This window comes from Eurytemora carolleeae, unplaced genomic scaffold (genome assembly GCF_000591075.1).
Source record: "Eurytemora carolleeae unplaced genomic scaffold, Eaff_2.0 scaffold412, whole genome shotgun sequence".
In the NCBI taxonomy this organism is placed as follows: domain Eukaryota; kingdom Metazoa; phylum Arthropoda; class Copepoda; order Calanoida; family Temoridae; genus Eurytemora; species Eurytemora carolleeae.
Window position 1 is genome coordinate 132,503 of NW_019396406.1, and position 18,554 is coordinate 151,056.

Genomic DNA, 18,554 nt, shown 5'->3' on the forward strand with positions numbered 1-18,554 from the left:
GGGGGGGGGGGGGGTCCAAAGATCGTTTTCTAGGAATATACCTAATTACAAAAATAATAATTTTAAATAAAAAACCTTTTGTTCCTGATATCAAACTATCGAAAGCATTTTTAAAATATGACAAGTTTTTGTAAGTAATAGTGATAAGTTATTGTTAAGTCAGTCTTACAAAGGAACTGAGTCTTAACAACCACAAACCCTAATTTTCTATTCCATATATCTTTTCAACCCAATATCATAGACCTTGAATATTCAAACTATTGATTCTGTTAGATCAATGTTTACACCATTAGATTTAAAATATATGGATTTTAAAGTTGAGTTTTTGGCACTGACTCAATTCTTTTATATGATACTAGCTAAAGGGCCCGGCGTTGCCCGAGGTAAAAAAATTTAATTTTTTTGTTTTTAAATTTCGAATTTTTTTAGCCTATAACACCCCCCGACCACCCATGAGTGTCCACAAAAAATTAAGCCCAATCGGTCCAGCCGTTTGGCCGGCCGGCTATACACAACATATATACGTATATGAATGTCTTTTTGAATAAAATGTCGAAATATAATCTTTATGTTCGATATAAAGAAAAGTTTAAGGTTTCGTTTGAGATTAAAAGTTGCATGTTCTGAGCCGGTACAACATTTGCTGTAGTACAGTCCAGTCTGGACACCCTAGTGTAGGGTTGACCCAGTGAATGTACGGTAAAAAAATCCTGTTTATCATTTCCTTGATAAAAGTTTGTCCGAATGCTTTGTAAAATGCAGCAATAACTTGAGTCACCATCACAACTGCAGGTTTACTTTTTAAATATCTGAACCTAGTCTGGGAGGAAATCATCATCATTGGAGATCCCTGCGGCTACCCTCAGATTTTTTATTGGAGAATCTCAGATTTTCGTTGGAGACCCCCAATTTTTTACATTCATTCAAATTGTAAATTTCAATTGTCCAATGAAAATCTGCGGGTGTCCGGCAAAAAGCTTTAGATTTCCAATGAAAATCTAGGGGCTCCAAATTCAATGAAGGGGGTCCCAGGAAAAGTTTTGGGTTCCAAATGAAAATTAGGAGTTTTCTATCAGTACTCCAATTATGATAATTCCTTCTCAAACTTTAATTTTAATATTTATCAGACATAGATCATAAAAAAGGTAAAACCTGACAAATCACGTCTTTTTGATTCAAAATTTCTTTTTAAAAAGTTTCCCTGAGAGTCTTGTTATCCACAACAAATATAACTCTTTTCTCCTAAAAAGTTAAAAGAGATTTTTTTCTAACGCAGAAACTCGAAGTTTTTTAATGATAAATTGAATGCAATCTTTTGGGGCAATAATTTTTTAATTGAAGAATCCTTTCTTTGTAAGAATTAAATCTATTAGATAATTACTTGGATACAAATGCTGTTTTTGTTCAGGATTTTTGAAAATCTTTTTGGACTATCCATAATTTGCGTTCATGCTTGCATTCATTAATTAGCTGATTAATTATGTTTTTTCTTTACTTTCTGTAGATCAACTGTAAAAGAAAGATTTTTGTCGAACATGGCTTTGCAAGAAAAGTTTTTTGAGAAAATTTTTACCTAAATGCTTCACATGGCGTCAGGTATTCTTCACTCAATTTGTGTTCTTTCCTTTTCTCTTCTGCTTCCTTCACTTTTTGTTCATCTTCCTCCTTTTCCTTCTTCCCTTGTTCTATCTCTCTTTCATCCCCGCCCTGTCTGCCGATCAAAATATTGATATAATAATCTCTTTTGTTTTCATTATTAAAGGGAACATATTCCCTTATTAGAGTATTTTTAGTGAAAACTAAATATTTCATCGATATTCATTAATTCGTAAAAATATTAAAGGTTAGGAAAGATCCTCGACAAAAGAATAAGCTATCAAACTGTTTTATTTCAGATGCAGCTAGTCGGTAGTCAGGTAATTTTTGAATCAGTTTTTCTCAAAAAAAAATAACTTTAAAAAGTTAAAATATTATTCTTGAAAACTTTGTATCCTCTTTAATTTATCCTAAAAATCCCCAAAAAGTGATTTTAGGAATTTTAATCGATTCCAATCGAGGGGCTGTTTCCTGCAAGTTAGTCACAAATAACAAATTTCACTTTGCTGGAATTATGTAAAGATAATTTGATAATTTTGCAGTCTAAACCCTGGCAGGGTTGGTTGAGTGAAAGATAGAAATGTTGTGCCAACTGTTAACATTTTCTTTATTTTAAGTAAATCTTAGCCTTTGAAGTTTTATTCTATCTGTTTAAGAAAGTGGGGGGCTTTATCATTCTATAGCACTCTGGGCCGTAGTAAATTTGAATTCGAACAGAACCTGCCAGATAACAGCGTGTACTGACCCTATCCTATGTTAACCCGGTTCCATATTCTGTACAGTACGTCACCCTAGCCAGACTAACATCCGACAGGGGTCAATTTTCTTGGCATAGTCCCGTCGGGTGGCTATAAACTATGACAACTCCCATGGCGCGTTCAGACTTTTTACAGTACCCAGCCTAATCCTAGGCCTATTTGACCGACCCCACTGGCTTAGTCCACCGTGATAGATCCGCCTTGGGGCGGGGGGATGCGGTAAGTTAATTTTTGTTAAAGGTTTTTTGGTTTATTTTAATATTTCCTATCCAACCAATCATCTGGAGGCTGGGTGATAAGCAGACAAGCAAACCAACCTAAACAAATATTTTGAAATTTTTTCATGAAAAAAGAGCTATGAAATTCCTTCAAGGTCAGAAAAATTTGGATTTTATGAATCTTTCTGTCACAATTTGGCTCGTTCGTATTTTTTTTTTGGTGGTGTGAAAAATTGAAACAAAAAGATTAAATATTTTCTGCTTATTGTGAAAACTTGTGAAATCGTATTTTATAAAAAAACTTTTGTTGCTTATTGTGAAAACTTGTGAAATCGTATTTTATAAAAAAACTTTTGTTGCTTATTGTGAAAATTTGTGAAATCGTATTTTATAAAAAAAAACTTTTGTTGTGAAAAACAAAGATGTAAAGTTTGAACTTACGCAACTGTGCAGTGACCTTGTTAAAAAAACAGAATTAATTATGCAAATAAAAAAATTTAAAACATGAACAAACAATTCTAGGATATTCAATACGTCATGCTTTTTACTCTCTTCTATAAGATGCGTTTATGGGTAAAAGTAAACACATTTTAACTTCAAAAAAATATACCGTTGTTTAAAATTAAAAACCATGAAGGTCAGAGACATTTTGACATTTAAGAAATCTTGTGTGCGGTACTCTTGGTGTGCACATTGTATGTTTCATGTGTATTGTACTAACTAAGATCATATCTTGTCAAACAGTCTTCTTCCATAATCCTATTCATGCCGTTGTCGTTGGTCCGTAAATGTGTGAAATACTTAATAAAAATATATTCAGGTAGAACATATAAACATGAATATTAACATGTTCCGGGAAAATGTCCGAATTTACCTAAACATAAATATATTCTGGAAAATTGTACAAATTTACCTAAGTATACGTACATTCCGGAAAATGTCCAATTTTACCTAAACATAAATATATTCCGGAGAGAATAAGAAGGAGATCTGGAACCCTGCTGAGTAAATCTTCATCAACAAAATATCTAAAATGATTTTTTTTTTAGTTTTTTTTCTAATCTTTAACTTCTTTAATATTTATTATTTTTTTCATTCACAAAAAAGTGGAATTAAGCGACTTCAAAATTAACTTAATATCGTTTAGTATACAGTAACATTCACAAAAAAGTGGAATTAAGCGACTTCAAAATTAACTTAATATCGTTTAGTATACAGTAACATTCACAAAAAAGTGGAATTAAGCGACTTCAAAATTAACTCAATATCGTTTAGTCACAAAAAAGTGGAATTAAGCAACTTCAAAATCGTCTCCCATAGGCAATACATTCCACTTCTATTAGAGTATCACTGTCTATGACATATATTCTATTTAAATGTTTTTTTTATTATTCAAGTAATATTTTTTCCAAAATCAATGTTTTGTGAAAAAAATATTGTTGTTTTACCCTTTATCTGGTCCATCCCTAGCCACATCCACGTTATTTGGATTCAAGATGGCCGTCTGAACAATCAATCAGTCAATCAGTTAATTAATCAATTAATCAAACGATTGATCAATCCGTTCTTCGTTTATATTAAGAATATTAAGAGTAAGAAGATATTTTTCTTTATTATATGAAAAAATAATCGTCAAGTAAATTCATTGGGATCTAGTTTCTTATGTACTTATTCGAAAAAATAGTTTATTTTAAGCAATTCGCTCCTCAGGAAAAACAAACCTACCTGTATATTATTAAAGGCAAATGCCCCACCTCCAAACCCACCTACAACCAAACCCATAGCTGTTCCCTTGTTATTTGGAAACCATTTCATTCCTGCACAATCATTTGTATTTTATAGAAATTTAGTATTATTTCCTGGATAAATTTCCGTAAAGGAAATTCGAGTTTTTGCCACAAAATACCACGGGTATTTTGGGCGGTAGAGACGTTAGTATGAATAAGGTTAAAATAAATAATAAATATGCTTACCAGTTGTTAGAGTAGGAATTAGAGCAATATTTTGACCAAACGCTGACACAAACCCGTAGGTTGCCGCTACCATCCACAATTCCTTTTAAAATTTACAGTAACACCCACCAGACATGTTAAACAGAAAGAGTTGTAGCGTAAACGTGGGTCTGTGTAACTTGTACAATTGATGGCTTTGATGTTTGTTGGACTATTTAAAAAGCATAGCTAGCCCCCCCCCCCTCCTAGAACTCAGAGCTATCACACTTTTCAAATCTTAAACTGAAGAGTGAAGACTAAAGAACAGGACAAAAATAGTTTGCTATTTATAAGTTTTAGGGGATTCCCCCCCCCCACAAAAATACAAATTATTTCAGTGCGTAACCTAATTTTCCCTTTTAAGTTCACAGTACTTAAAGGGAGTGTTCGCGAATAATGAAAAAAGCGCTTTTGATCGCTACTAATCTGATGCGTCTATAAGGAGAAAATTGTTAAAGACGTCTCATACCGAAGAACGTAGCGCCCATACAAATTGAGAAAATTTCAACATACGACTTAGATCGTAAAAAATAAATCTAATTTCAAACAAACATTCAAACATTTTAAAAACATTTTTTTTGAACATCCTATATATATGTAAGTAAAAAAAATAATGTTTGGTTTGAGTGCAACAACTTTGAACCTGGCGGTCATTTTGGTCCAGTGTGATATAGTTTATATTTTATAATTTTTTTATATATTAATCTTAATCACAACCCACGAAACTGACTCTCAATATGAACCCAAAGTCTAACTTTTGCTTTGTCGTAAAAAATGTTGAATATTTTATAATCAAATATATGATTATAAATATTATTTAAAAGAGATAAGATTTGTCTTTATTCGCCTTTGAAGTTATTTTATGATTAAAAAAAACTTTAAACAAATTTACTTTTTTGTCTTGAAACTGCACTTCAGAACAAAGCAAACAGCCCTAATTGTATTCATATTATGTACTATAGTAGATCAATTTTACAAAAATACACAAGAAGACCCATTGATTATAAAGTAGGCTTGGACATTTTTTAACCTTTGTTGTGAACCTTAAAACAAAATATTTGCAGCAAATAATGTTGCAAATATAATGCGTAACTAATATTATGTATCTGCATCGACGTATCTTTACCTTTTGAATAGTAAAATATGTGAGAGCACATCCTCCACTAAATATAAATGACCCTATCACCATACTAGCCTGAAAATAAAAAGAATGTTTTTTTGTTCATTAGGAGTAAAATTTGAAAAATGTAGGGTACTTTATCTTTATATATGTGCGAGATAGAAAATTATTATAAAATAATAAAGAAAGGAAAGATGGGAGGGGGGCGAGAGGGGGGGCATTAAAAAGTTAGCTAAAAAATTTGCTAAATTAAAAAATGTAAAATGCTTACTTTTTGACCAATAGCTTTAATAATAAAACCAGAGAACGGCATTACACACCCCTGAGTCATACCCCAGGCACTTTGCACAATTACAAAATCTAAAAATAATGATTTAATTTTCACAAATGCGTTTATTTTTTGTAAATTTTACGATCATCATTGAAAATTCAATCTTTTATTTGTCAAATTCAAATAAAAAAAACGATAATCATTAACCCCCCACCCCACGTCAAACAGTTTTCAATCATAACTTATTTAGTTGAAGAGCTCTTTAAAAGATCAAAAATGTTTTGAATTTTTAAAATGTAACCGTATTTGGGTCTCTGCCACGGACTAAAATTTTCTAATCCCTATATCTTTTCAACCTGATAATGTACATCTTTGATATTTCCAACTTAGATGATTTAATATTCATGTTTGAGATATCTAATTATATCAACTAACTTGGGTTCTTAGGATAAAAGGATTAAAAAGCAAGAGTTTGCGGAAAAGACTCAATTCCTTTGGTTTTCTCACAGGGGCGGATACAGGTGGGGGGGGGCGGGGGGGCATTCGCCAACCCCTGAAAGATTCAGGGAGGGGCGTAGCCCCCCCCCCCCCATGTATTTGGAATATGTTTTCCCAATTTTCAGAATAGCTTCTCAATAGCATGCTTAAGGGGAAAAAACCTTAATGCAAAACAGGAAAAAACATCTGTCTTAATAAACTATAATGTGTGAAAAGTTAAAAATCTATTTTTTTAGTCATTAATTTTGACGCTTTTTGAGTTTTTTAAGTCAAAAAAATTTTCGCCTGCAGCCCGATTTTTTGTTCCTAATTATGAAGATTTTTGTTCCTAAAAAATATTGCCCCCCCCCTCACTTAAATCCTGTATCCGCCCCTGTTTTCTCAGTCGTACGCGTAAAACAGAAACTAAGATTCTACGAGGTCATAAATTTGCACCAGTAATGTCGCATACATTTGACCTTGTACTTTTGTCTAGCTCAGTGCAGCCTTCTTCCTTCTTCACTGTAAAGTCAAATTTGCAAATGCATCATTTCTGGTTTGTATAACAAGTGCTTTAATTGGAATAGGGCAAATGATGCATAAATTACTATTTAGAACAGATAATTCAACTGCGTGACGGTGCAGAATAATTTCATTTAATCTACTGTTACATTTGAGTCAGGTGGAGATGGGCCCGTTCGGCTTTTTCATTCTGTTAGTTCATAAACTTGTTTGTTCTATTTACCCGTTCGTTCAGAAAAAAAATCTATCGTTTTTTCAAAACAATTTAAAAAATTTGTTACTTAAGTTTTAAAAAGTTTGTTAAAAAAATTGTGATCGTTCAGTAAAAAAGCAATTGTTTTTTCAATTGTTCGTTCGATTGAAGTAAAAATTGGTTCTTAATTTTTTCCGTTCGTTTTAAAAAAACGGTCACTTTATTTTAATTTTGCTGAACGATTCAAAGGATGATGAAGAGGGGGCGCAATTACGCCATGTCTAGTCCAAACCTAGGGAGTTAGCAGAACCTTGTCCATTGTCCAAACCCAACAATATCCTATTCGAGCTCAGTTAAAGACAATCCAAAAATCAGAATTTTTAAAAAATAAAAACGTTGCGGAATATAGACCTTTTATAGTATAACAATGAAAAATGGTGTGTTTAAACATTCTTTATTATGAGCCAACATTAAACCCTAATAATGTTGAGCTATCCAAAATCTTTAAATTGACTTCTAAGAGATAAAAAAACTGGCATTCGCTACTACTATTATTACTATTTACGCAATACAATTGTCAAAGTCTTTGCATGTGTCTTTGCAACCTGATGGTGAAAAACTTTCATACTTAAATCTTTGACCATTGATCAAGCAGAATTCATTTTTTTGAAATAGTAATGGTCTACAATGTCAGTTTGCAAAGATTTAAGGGTTAGTAGATTAAAACTTGAGGACAAAAATTATTTCCTTTAATTCCTTTAATTCCTGAAATGCAAAAGCTAAACCCTTTCCCATCAAACATCTCGAGCTTAGTGATTAAATAACTAACCTGTATACGTTATATTTGGGGAACCATTTTGTCTCATGTAGGACGTCATATATGTACTCAGGTTCCCAAACGAATAGAACGCTCCCATTGTAAACTACAAGTAATAAATTTCTGACGTCATGTAATCATGTAAATTCTTAGAATTTACGAGGAAGTATACAAGAGCGCTTCTTCTATGCATGTGTTTACCTTTATTGTAAACCAAAACTGAGAATAATTAGTTTTAAAAATTATAAACATTGTTATCGAATTCATACTTGATCAAACAAAGCTTTAATAAGGAACCGTTGTGCATCGAACATTGCCATTTTTGCTTGAAGGGTACCTTAAATGTGCGGGCAGTGCAGTCCCTTTAAATAGAAAAAAATTAATATTTTTAATATTTAAACCTGCAGTAGAAATCCGCCGAATACAGCTGCATATCCTCCCCATGGTCTTCTGCTTCCATCTTGTCCCCCACAAGGGATTGAAAACCGCATTTATTTTCTAAAATAATCTTTTTTAACTAAACAGTTGAAGGCATTTAATCCATTTTTATATGTTTAGCTATATATTAGTGATACAAATGAAATAAGTAAAATATGCGTTTTAGAAAATAAAAAAATGTACGCAATTTTTCACAATTGTGGTTTAATGTTTAATCTGACATTTCCCAAAATTCCTTTTTATATTAATTCAAAATAAGTATTATTAAATTAATATTTGATTATGTTTTTCTTTGAAATTTTATAGTGCATTGATTCTTAAACATTTAAGTATTTTATTATTATATGAATAGTAAGCAAAAAACAACTCCTGACAACTCTGGTAGCATTTAATAGTCTCAAATTTTGATTTTCAACTTTTAATTCTGGATTTTTTTTACAGCTTTGATCCAACGCATTGTTTCTGTTAAAATGAGCAGCAATTATATAATCGGAAATATGCCTTTTTACAATTTCGTTCAGTCATGTCTGTAGTTATCATTTTACCTTTTAAATGTTGTATTTTTTCTTTGTACAATTTTAAATAAATGAAGAATTACGCAGATTTTCCTGTTTTTTTATTTGCAAAATTTTTCAATGTTAAAAATTCCAACTATTTGCACATACAGCTTTACGCATAAAATGAATTTATCTAGAAAACAAAGCAATTAGCTCATAAATATATATATGTTAGCTATAATTGGCCAAACGGCTGGATCAAATTGGTTGATTTTTTTAAACCCACGGCCGGTTAACATAGGCTCAAAAATTTAGATTTGATTTTTTTCGAAATTTAGTGTTTTTTTCAAATTCTAAATTTTGTTTTCAATAGTTTTAAAATTCCAGGGGCAACGTCGGGCACTTCAACTAGTATAGTCATAAGTCAAAGAAAAGGGTTATTAGGGGTTATTGATCTTTTAATTCATTTGAAATTTAATTTTTGTGTCCCTGAATTTACATTCCAGAAAATTGATTAAATAAACACAATTGGTCATAGTCCAACTTTTTTAAATAGGAGGAGCGTCTTAGCAGTATTATATTTAACCCAATTTATAACAGAAACATGGATATAAAAGTATAAGAAATACATCAAAGCTAAAAAAATCATTTTGAAAAATTCAGATATAAAAATCATAAAAACCAAAAACTAAGCGGGTAATGTGTAGTTTCTTGAAAACTATTAATGTGATTCCCGCAGCCAAAATGTGAGTTGTGAATAAAGGATAGAGCTTAAAGATCATGGTCTAGATTCGATAAGTATAAAAAGAAATTATCACTTTTAAATTCAATTATATGCAAACTATACAAAAAATACCTGAAAATTTTATAAAAATCTTGCAGTTTTTTTTTACTAACATCGCTTAAATTAGGAATAACTTTTATATTAACACTAAATATGCTTAATATAACGCTAGTCTTTCTACACTAAGAATATTTATTGCCACCTGTACGTGAAAAATGTTATCATAGATGACAAAATAAACAGATAGGACAAGATACATTTAATCATAAATTACAAAACAAACAGATCGGACAAGACAAACTTAATCATAGATGACAAAATAAACAGATGGGACAAGAAAAACTTAATCATAGATGGCAAAATAAAAAGATGGGATAAGACAAATTTAATCCTAAATGACAAAATAAACAAATCGGTCAAGACAAACATAATCCTAGATGGCAATTTAAACAGGTGGAAAAAGACAAATTTAATCATAGATGACAAAATAAGCAGATCGGTCGAGACACATTTAATCATAAATTACAAAACAAACAGATCGGACAAGACAAACTTAATCATAGATGACAAAATAAACAGATGGGACAAGAAAAAATTAATCGTAGATGGCAAAATAAAAAGTTGGGATAAGACAAATTTAATCCTAAATGACAAAATAAACAGATCGGACAAGACAAACAAAATCCTAAATGTCAATTTAAACAGGTGGGAAAAGACAAATTTTATCATAGATGACAAAGTAAACAGATCGGACAAGTCAAATTTAATCATAGATGACAAAATAAACAGACGGGAGAAGACAAAATAAATCATAGATGACAAAATAAATAGATCGGACAAGACAAATTCAATAGATAAGAAAATGAACGGTTTAATAAATAAATTGAAACAAAAATTGATACAGATATAATAAGATCTTATAAGACCGATTCAAAAGATGAAAGCAGATCTAACAAGACCGATTCAATAGATAACAGCAGATCTAATAAGACCGATTTAATTTCTAAAAACAGATCTGATAAGACCGATTCAATGGAATAAAACAGATCTAATCAGACTGATTCAATAGGAAAAAAAACAGTTCTGATCAGACCAATTCTGATCAGAGCGATTAAATAGAATAAAACTGATCTATGACCGAGATAAAGGAAAACACAGAATTGTAATAAGTAATCAGGTCAATTCAATAAATGCAAAGGAAAAGGTTCAAATCGAATATGAAAAATATGGCTTTGCAAAGATTTCGATATCATGAAATATAGATGAATCAGTTTAAAAAAAGAACATTAACAGTTTTGGTAAATCTAACCTGTAAGGCCAAAAATAATGCTTTTTACGTCTAATTTAAGAAGCTGTAAACCTAATTTCAAGCGAACCTCAATTTAAATCGTTAATTGCTCAATTCACAACGTTGAACGATACGTACCCTTTTGCCCTCATTAGATTATCGAACTTTTTAAAATATATAAATTCCCACCCATCCTTTGCAGTCTATGCTGCATAAATACGTGAGTAATTCTTAAAAAGAACCGCAATCGAAAATATATTTTAAGAACCCCTTTAATTCTACAAAGTGGTATTTATTGTAAATCGGGCATGCGAGTCTTCAAGTTAAGAGTCACTTAAAATTAACAGTTAATAAAGAGGATTACATAAATTTACATTTATGTAAAATTTGTATATATAAGTATATAGATATGTATATATAATATATATATATTATGTTGACCAGTTAGAATCCTTATATCAACTGTGTCATGCCGTAAAGGTTGGATAACAATAGGTTCTACAGGGTGTCCAAAATTCGGGGAGATATATAACAGGGTGGCCGAGCAAAATACTAATATTATCCTATTTCACTGTACGTATAGTTTGAATTCTTTGCAGTCGTCTCAGGTTATAAAGAAACAGGGCGGCTATATAATCACAAATATTAACTCCTAAAACAGTTTTTAGAAAACATTTAGCAAGGAAAACAATAAGACGTATTATAGATGATGAAGAATTTGATTTTTCCATGTGACACCCTGTACTTGCTAACACTGGACAATATATTCATATGTAGTCCTTGCATACCTAAACAGATACCTTTATACTCATATAAGGATATTCTAGAGTATACAAAGGGTGAGTTTAGGCCCTGCAGAAGAGGGGAGGGGGGGGGGCAAAAGGGGCCCCGGGAGGAGAAGGAGAAATGGGGGAGAACAGAGGAAGAACAGAGTTGGTGTGGGGAATGCACAAGGACACGAATATAGAAAATAAACCAAAAAATTGGTTACCAAGCAATTTACATGTTCTTGTGAATTTCTTTTGACAAAAAAAAAACAGCATTTGGATTTGGAACTAGTGACTAGGTATACTAGGTACAAGGGATAAGGGACCGGGACCATAGGGACTGAAACAATAGGAACAAGGGATACAGAACTATAAGGAGTAGGGACTAGGACAAGGGGACAAGGAACTAGTACAAATAGACAAGAGACTAGGAGCATTATAAGGGCTTTATTTTTTGGTTACTTAAATTTGAATTCAATTTGTTCTATAATTCATTAATTTTTAAACTTTTACAGTTTAGCTTCTTTTTTCATTTCAATATAATCCGTATAAAAGATAAAAAGCGGACATTTTTTGCATTAACTAGTCGGTCAAATTGTTATCGAAAAGTCACAACTTGCTGGGACAAGGACCGACAAGGGACATTCGGGACTGGTAATAGAGTGCTTCACAATTTCTATATATCTATATGACTTTAATAATAGTTTGGTCACTATTCTGTATAGCCCCCACCTTGCCACTCTTTTAGACTGCAGGAAGGGTTAACTTTTAATAGAATATACAAGTTGGTAACAAGGGCGGAATACTGGGGAGGGCCGGGCCCACGAGCCCCACCCTGTGCTCCTTAAGGAAATTTATGATCAGAAATAAAACATCAAGGGATGAAAGACACAACGAAAATATATTTGAATAAATGACCTGAAATACACATTCAAATTTGTTCTCATCCTATTATTTACACAAATATATGCCTGTAAAATTACAGACAGAAAGTGTGAGAGCTGGAGTTTACAGATAGAAAGTAGGATAGAACTAGATTTTACAGAAAGAAAGTAGGATAGAAATAGATTTTACAGATAGAAAGTTGGAGAACTAAAGTTTACAGATAGAAAGTAGGAGAACTAAAGTTTCCAGATAGAAAGTAGGAGAACTGGAGTTTACAGATAGAAAGTAGGAGAACTGGAGTTTTCAGATAGAAAGTAGGAGAACTGGAGTTTACAGATAGAAAGTAGGAGAACTAAAGTTTACAGATTGAAAGTTGGAGAACTGGAGTTTAAAGATAGAAATTGGAAGAACTCGAGTTTACAGATATAAAGTAGGAGAACTAGAGTGTACAAGAAAGATAGGAGATAACTAGATTTTACAGATAGAAAGTGGGAGAACTGGAGTTTAAAGATAGAAAGTTGGAGAACTGGAGTTTGTAAACTTATATTTTTTGACCAGGTAAGAAATAGGAATTTACTGCTTTTAATTCAATTTTTAAGGGGGGCCATGCAGGGGGGGGGGGGGTCCAAACATTTTTTTACGCTTTTGCGTGAAATTATAGGCCCCCCTTGAGATAATGGTTCAGTCCGCCCCTGGCTTTTGACGTTTATTGGATTTTATAACAGATCTTTAAATATTCTTCTTCAGAGTGAAAGGGGGTTCCAGATCCATGCAAGCAAATATATATTTGGAGTAAGAAGTAACCATCTACTTTATACTTTTTAATGTATTTGACCGAATTTAATGAATTTGAGCTGGATCGCTGAACTATCTGCCGTTGGTTCAAAGTTAAAAATTCATGAGCATTTTAGTTCATGATTAAGGATTTTAATCGGCGTTAGGTTGTGTTCAGGAACTTCCCCAATACGCGGTCCCGGTATAAATCTTAGTCATTAGTTTTCCATTTCGTTTTCTAAATGCAATGCCTATTTAGACTAGCTCCAGATGTCTGAGACGTTTTAATTTATTTTTAAAAGGTTTTTGTTGTATGAGGAAGTAAAACATGCATTGACTGAGATAATACAAGTTCTAAACAAGTTTATTTACGAAGAATTTTCTCAATCCAATTTTAAAAACCGGCAAATCTTGAATCTTATTAAAGCTTTCGGTCTCACATGATGACGAAACAATATTTACTTTTATAAAGAAAAAGTGCGCAAAAATATTGGTGTTAAAAAAAGAGAAAAGATGTGCTCATGCATTTTGAAAATCCGTGTAGACAACCAGGAGCATGGGTCTTAATAAAATGAATTTATCAATGACAGGAACACAATGGTAGTGAATCTAAAACATCGAAAATAAGGTTTTGTGAAACGGGCAGATGAACAAAATTTAGATATAGAAATGGGTTAAATCGTTTTTTGATTTTGTCCTTTCGTTTCGGTGTTACTAAGGGTAAGTTTGAGAAACATTGTATCCCTAAAAAATATGACAATTTTAAGACCATCAATGTTTTGATATTGAGTACATGCGTACAAAAACAGCTTTCGTAACCAAATCTTTTTTTACGCATGTAAGAGACAAGAGACCAAATATGAAGGTTCAAATCTCAGGTTCCTAAAAATACATAATCGAAGCAATAAAAACATTTAAAATGATAAACATAAAGCAATCTTTATGGTAGGTATTTTTAAAATGATTAATGATTAAATGAAATATAATATTTTTCTTTATAAGGAGGTGTTAGAAATGTCCAGAATTTATCAAGCCTAAAATGGTCTCTAGTTTACTGGAACACCCTGTATTGTACGCGCGCAAGACAGAGCAAATTATGAGGGACACAATTTGTAGTGACATGAAAACAAATAAAATAAAATAAAGAAAGTAAAAACACAGATATGTCAGCAAAAATCTTTTAAGTCGATACTTTAATATTGATTCTGTTTATATATAACGTCTGTTGTTGTATATGGTTCACTCTTTATAAAAAAAAGTTGGAATTTCTTTTATACTCGTGACTTCACGCTATACGAGATAAATGAACAAATTCATGCGACATTATTATGGGTACGAATTTGTGATCTCTTGTTTTAATTTTGCGCACAAGTAGAGCGAAATAAATGCAGTTGGTTACATTTTTAAAATGTAGAAAATAAAAGCTTTTTCAATCAGGGAAGTTTTGGTTGAAATCATAGTTTTCGATCTAACATGAAAGGAATTGAGTCTTTGCCACAAACTCTGATTTTCTAATCACTATATCTTTGGAACCAAATGTTGCAGACCTTAGATATTTATATATTTCAAACTATGAATTATGTTAGATCAAATAATCTAAGTTTGAAATATCAAAGTTTTACAAAATCGAGTTCTAAAGATTTTGTGGTTTAAATATTTGATTTTGTTCCAAAGACTCAATTCCTTTGTCGTGACTTAAAGGGACTGTAAAGGCTGAATGCTAATCACTTTAGCTCTTGATCGCGACCCATGAAAATTCTATCTGATGTTCCTGTCTCGAGGATTTGATATAAAACTGTGTTAAATTTGGCACCAAAAATTTAAGTAAGGTAGATACATTAAACGATTAAAACATACCAACGGTCCGATTAGTTTTTAGATAAATTTTTTTAATTATCTTACTTATATTTAACATAATTTAATTATTTCAAGTACCAGTCCAAATCTTAGAGCTAGAACAAGCTGTACAGTACTGTACATTTAGACAAAATGTTGTGTAGTACACCAATTATCTCCCTCTAGCTAAGTTTTGAATTTGTGAATTGTAAAGCTGCAGATTTTTTCAAAGGAACTGGTTGTTGCTGCAAACTCAAATTTTCTAATCCCTATTTCTTTAAAACCTGATGGTTTAAACCTTTCATATTTCAAACTTAGGCTTTCATTGTTCATATAATTCATAGTTTTAAATATCAAAGCTCTTCGACATCGGGTTGCACAAATGTAGGGATTATATTTTTGAGTTTGTGGCAAAAACTCATTTTTCTTTCAACGGAACCAAGACCTTTACAAGCATGCATAACTTCTATTATATAAAAATCCCTGCAGGTATGTCCCCCCCCCCCCGGCATGTGTCCAAGGCTGTAAGATCCCAGGAAGGACAGCTCTATGGTAATTGAATCAAGTCAGAGTACAGTTATTCTTAAGATAAGAAACTGCATAATGCATATTTTGCAATGTTTTATTTTTCTTCTGAATTGGGCATGGAGGGGGGGATAGACAAACTCTCACAGTGTCTTAACTTAACCTAACCCGTGGCCGCAGCGCTCGGCCCCCTTTCCTGTCCTGTCCTAAATACTAATTTAATTGAAATCTGTTGAAAAAGTGGAGAATTTTAAGAAAACGCGGCATTTGAGAAAATCTTAGGAGTTTTTTCTATCCCCCCCCCTCCGCACCGCTACGTCCCATGCCACTGAATTGTATTGTATTTATGGGTTTACAGATGTGCACTGTTAGAACTGTTTAAAATTGTATCGCACTATTAAGTGATGCTTTTAAAGGGAGTGTTTGCGAAAGGGGAAAATGGCTGATATCGACTAAATTCGATACTTTTTTCTGTTGCGTAAAATTTGGAGAAAATGTTTTAAAACGCTATTGTGTATAGGAAGTTTTTATATTTGTTGCTGCAGGTGCAAAAAGTTTTTATATTTGTTGCTGCAGGTGCAAAAAGTTTTTATATTTGTTGCTGCAGGTGCAAAAAGTTTTTATATTTGTTGCTGCAGGTGCAAAAAGAATTTGACATTTCGACGAAATAGTTTAACACTTAGTTTCAGGAAAAATTATTAGATATTGAACAAAATTTTTATTTTAATGATTTCACCAATTGTTTTCATTTTTCATTTTAGCATTGTATATAATTCAATGGGTCGTTAAACGCTAACATTCGCTTTGTAAACTCGATAAAAAATTATCGAATTTCGGTTAATTCGGTGAATTATTTTTTCGCGACATAAAATGTCCGAATAACTTTTCACAGTAACGTGAAATATTGGACTATGAAGTTGATCCTCTTGGAATGAAAATATCTTGATTGTAACGAACTATAAATTGTTAAAACAAAATAATTATACCATTTAATTCTAAAAACTTAATATTTCAATTTGTTTGCTTAAAAGTTAAGCCTAAAAACTCTGATTCCGTGTAGTATAATTTAAGTTTGAATGCCATTATATTAGTTTAGTAAATGCCAAAAATATAAATTTGATTGTTAACTTATTTCGGAATTTAAATTACGATTACTTGGTAGCATTTATAATTTTTAATATTTAATTTAAAACGAAATGTTTTCGACATAAAACTATTAGTAAACGTTACACTTACCTCCCAAAAATTATGATGTACGCCCCCCCCCCCCCTCCAACGGTAAAATAGCAACAGTTTGCTTGGGCTTCAGATTATTTTGCATCATAAACTTGGCCATTAATACCCTCTATTTAAATCTGAATTAATTAGGAAAAGTGTTAAACTTTGAAAAAGTAAAAATTCTTGAAATTGGAATACAATATCACTAAAAATTAATTGATTTTTACGAATGATCGTGTAAAGGAAATGAGTATTTGCAACAAACTCTGACTTTCTAATTCTATAACTTAGTAACCCATTCTCCTGGACCTTTGATATATTAGATCAGATATTCTAAGTTTGAAATATCAAAGATTTACACCATCAGGTTGCGAAGCTATAGGGGTTAGAAAATGTCAGTTTGTTGCAAAAACTCAATTTCTTTGGATTATCTTCAATTTACAAAGGGACATCCTCGATTCACAACGGTACCCTTGAAACCTATATTTGATAAAGAATGTGGAAGATTTCATCGGGTTTTTTTAAGAATTAAACGTGCTTCATTAAGTTAATTTCATTGTTTACCTGCAGCAGAAATGCGTAATTGTCCTTTTTGTAAAGAAATCACAATTGAGAATTATCAGTTATCAAAACTAAAAAGATGAATATCTAATTCATGCAAGATCAAAAAAGCTTTAAAGGTACCGTTTAAAATCGGACATGACAGTTAAATTACGTCCACAGACCCTTTCAGAAAATGTCACAATGCAAAAATCCTCACTTCCAAGCAAATAACTTCAGCGCTTCTCACGAAACCATTTTATTCGTGGTATTTGTTATCTAAAAATAATTATTATACAAATTAGAAATAAATTAAAAGTTATTATAAAACGGTATATATCCACAAATAGGGTAGTCATGGTTGTTTTTAAAAACTACCGAAAAAAATGTTTTTGTGAGTTGATGGGAAGAACCATCAAGTAATCGTCCGTAATTAACCCTATCCCGGTTGGGGATGGCCCCCCCCCCTCGCTGCAGATTTTTTTTGCAGATTCTAAAAGTAGAGCATAAGACTTTTCCTATGATGTATCATTTGTTATATTTAGACATCAAATATGGTATTGTATCCTGGTTTTCAAGTACCCCAGAGGGATAATGTTAACGTATAAAGAATATATATTATTTTAAACAATTTAAAGTATATTCGATTTTTATTCAATTAAATTATATCTTTCTGAAAATATATTTTTAGGAAAAGAGTGCAAAATAATGAATAATTTATAAAGAAAATGCAATCTATTTACATCAATTTGATTATTATATTGCTTTCTCCTAACGTCCTGACTTCAGTCTTCACTTGTCTTTCCTAACATCAGGGTCTAAGTCTGGAAAAGTACTTTTATAAAATTATTTGTAAAGGAACTGAGTTCTTGCCACAAACTCTGATTTTCTATGTCTTTATCTTTGCAATCTCATTTTGTAGCCCTTTGATATTTTAATCTATGAATTTTGTGAGATTAAATAGTATATTAGTTAAATAGTATTTGCCCCATTAGGTTGCAAAGTTATAGGGACTAGATAGTTTGAAGTTCTGGAAACC

General features: G+C 31.7%; 2 protein-coding genes across 4 annotated transcripts in view; one reads left to right on the forward strand and one right to left on the reverse strand.

Annotated features, from left to right (window-relative positions):
- The window catches only part of LOC111702648 (uncharacterized), a 25,050-nt gene extending 7,264 nt beyond the window's left edge, over positions 1-17,786 (reverse strand). Inside the window, exons 1-13 of one of the 3 annotated variants that reach the window (XM_023474402.1) lie at positions 17,736-17,786; positions 8,365-8,461; positions 7,976-8,069; positions 5,955-6,043; positions 5,690-5,758; positions 4,546-4,627; positions 4,298-4,389; positions 4,021-4,076; positions 3,524-3,600; positions 2,620-2,671; positions 1,574-1,711; positions 1,202-1,242; positions 725-786 (exon numbers count right to left, since the gene is read on the reverse strand). In XM_023474402.1, the coding sequence (XP_023330170.1) occupies positions 725-786; positions 1,202-1,242; positions 1,574-1,711; positions 2,620-2,671; positions 3,524-3,600; positions 4,021-4,076; positions 4,298-4,389; positions 4,546-4,627; positions 5,690-5,758; positions 5,955-6,043; positions 7,976-8,069; positions 8,365-8,454 (942 nt within the window). In that variant the 5' untranslated portion in view covers positions 8,455-8,461; positions 17,736-17,786. Of the gene's footprint in view, positions 1-724; positions 787-1,201; positions 1,243-1,573; positions 1,712-2,619; positions 2,672-3,523; positions 3,601-4,020; positions 4,077-4,297; positions 4,390-4,545; positions 4,628-5,689; positions 5,759-5,954; positions 6,044-7,975; positions 8,070-8,364; positions 8,462-9,754; positions 9,831-17,700 lie in introns of those variants that run through there. The other 2 variants (XM_023474401.1, XM_023474403.1) reach the window with 2 other exon arrangements.
- Positions 14,100-18,554, forward strand: part of LOC111702646 (uncharacterized) — a 30,072-nt gene continuing 25,617 nt past the window's right edge. The window contains exon 1 of the mRNA XM_023474399.1: positions 14,100-14,116. The gene's annotated coding sequence lies outside the window, so the exon portion shown is untranslated. The remainder of the gene's footprint in view (positions 14,117-18,554) is intronic.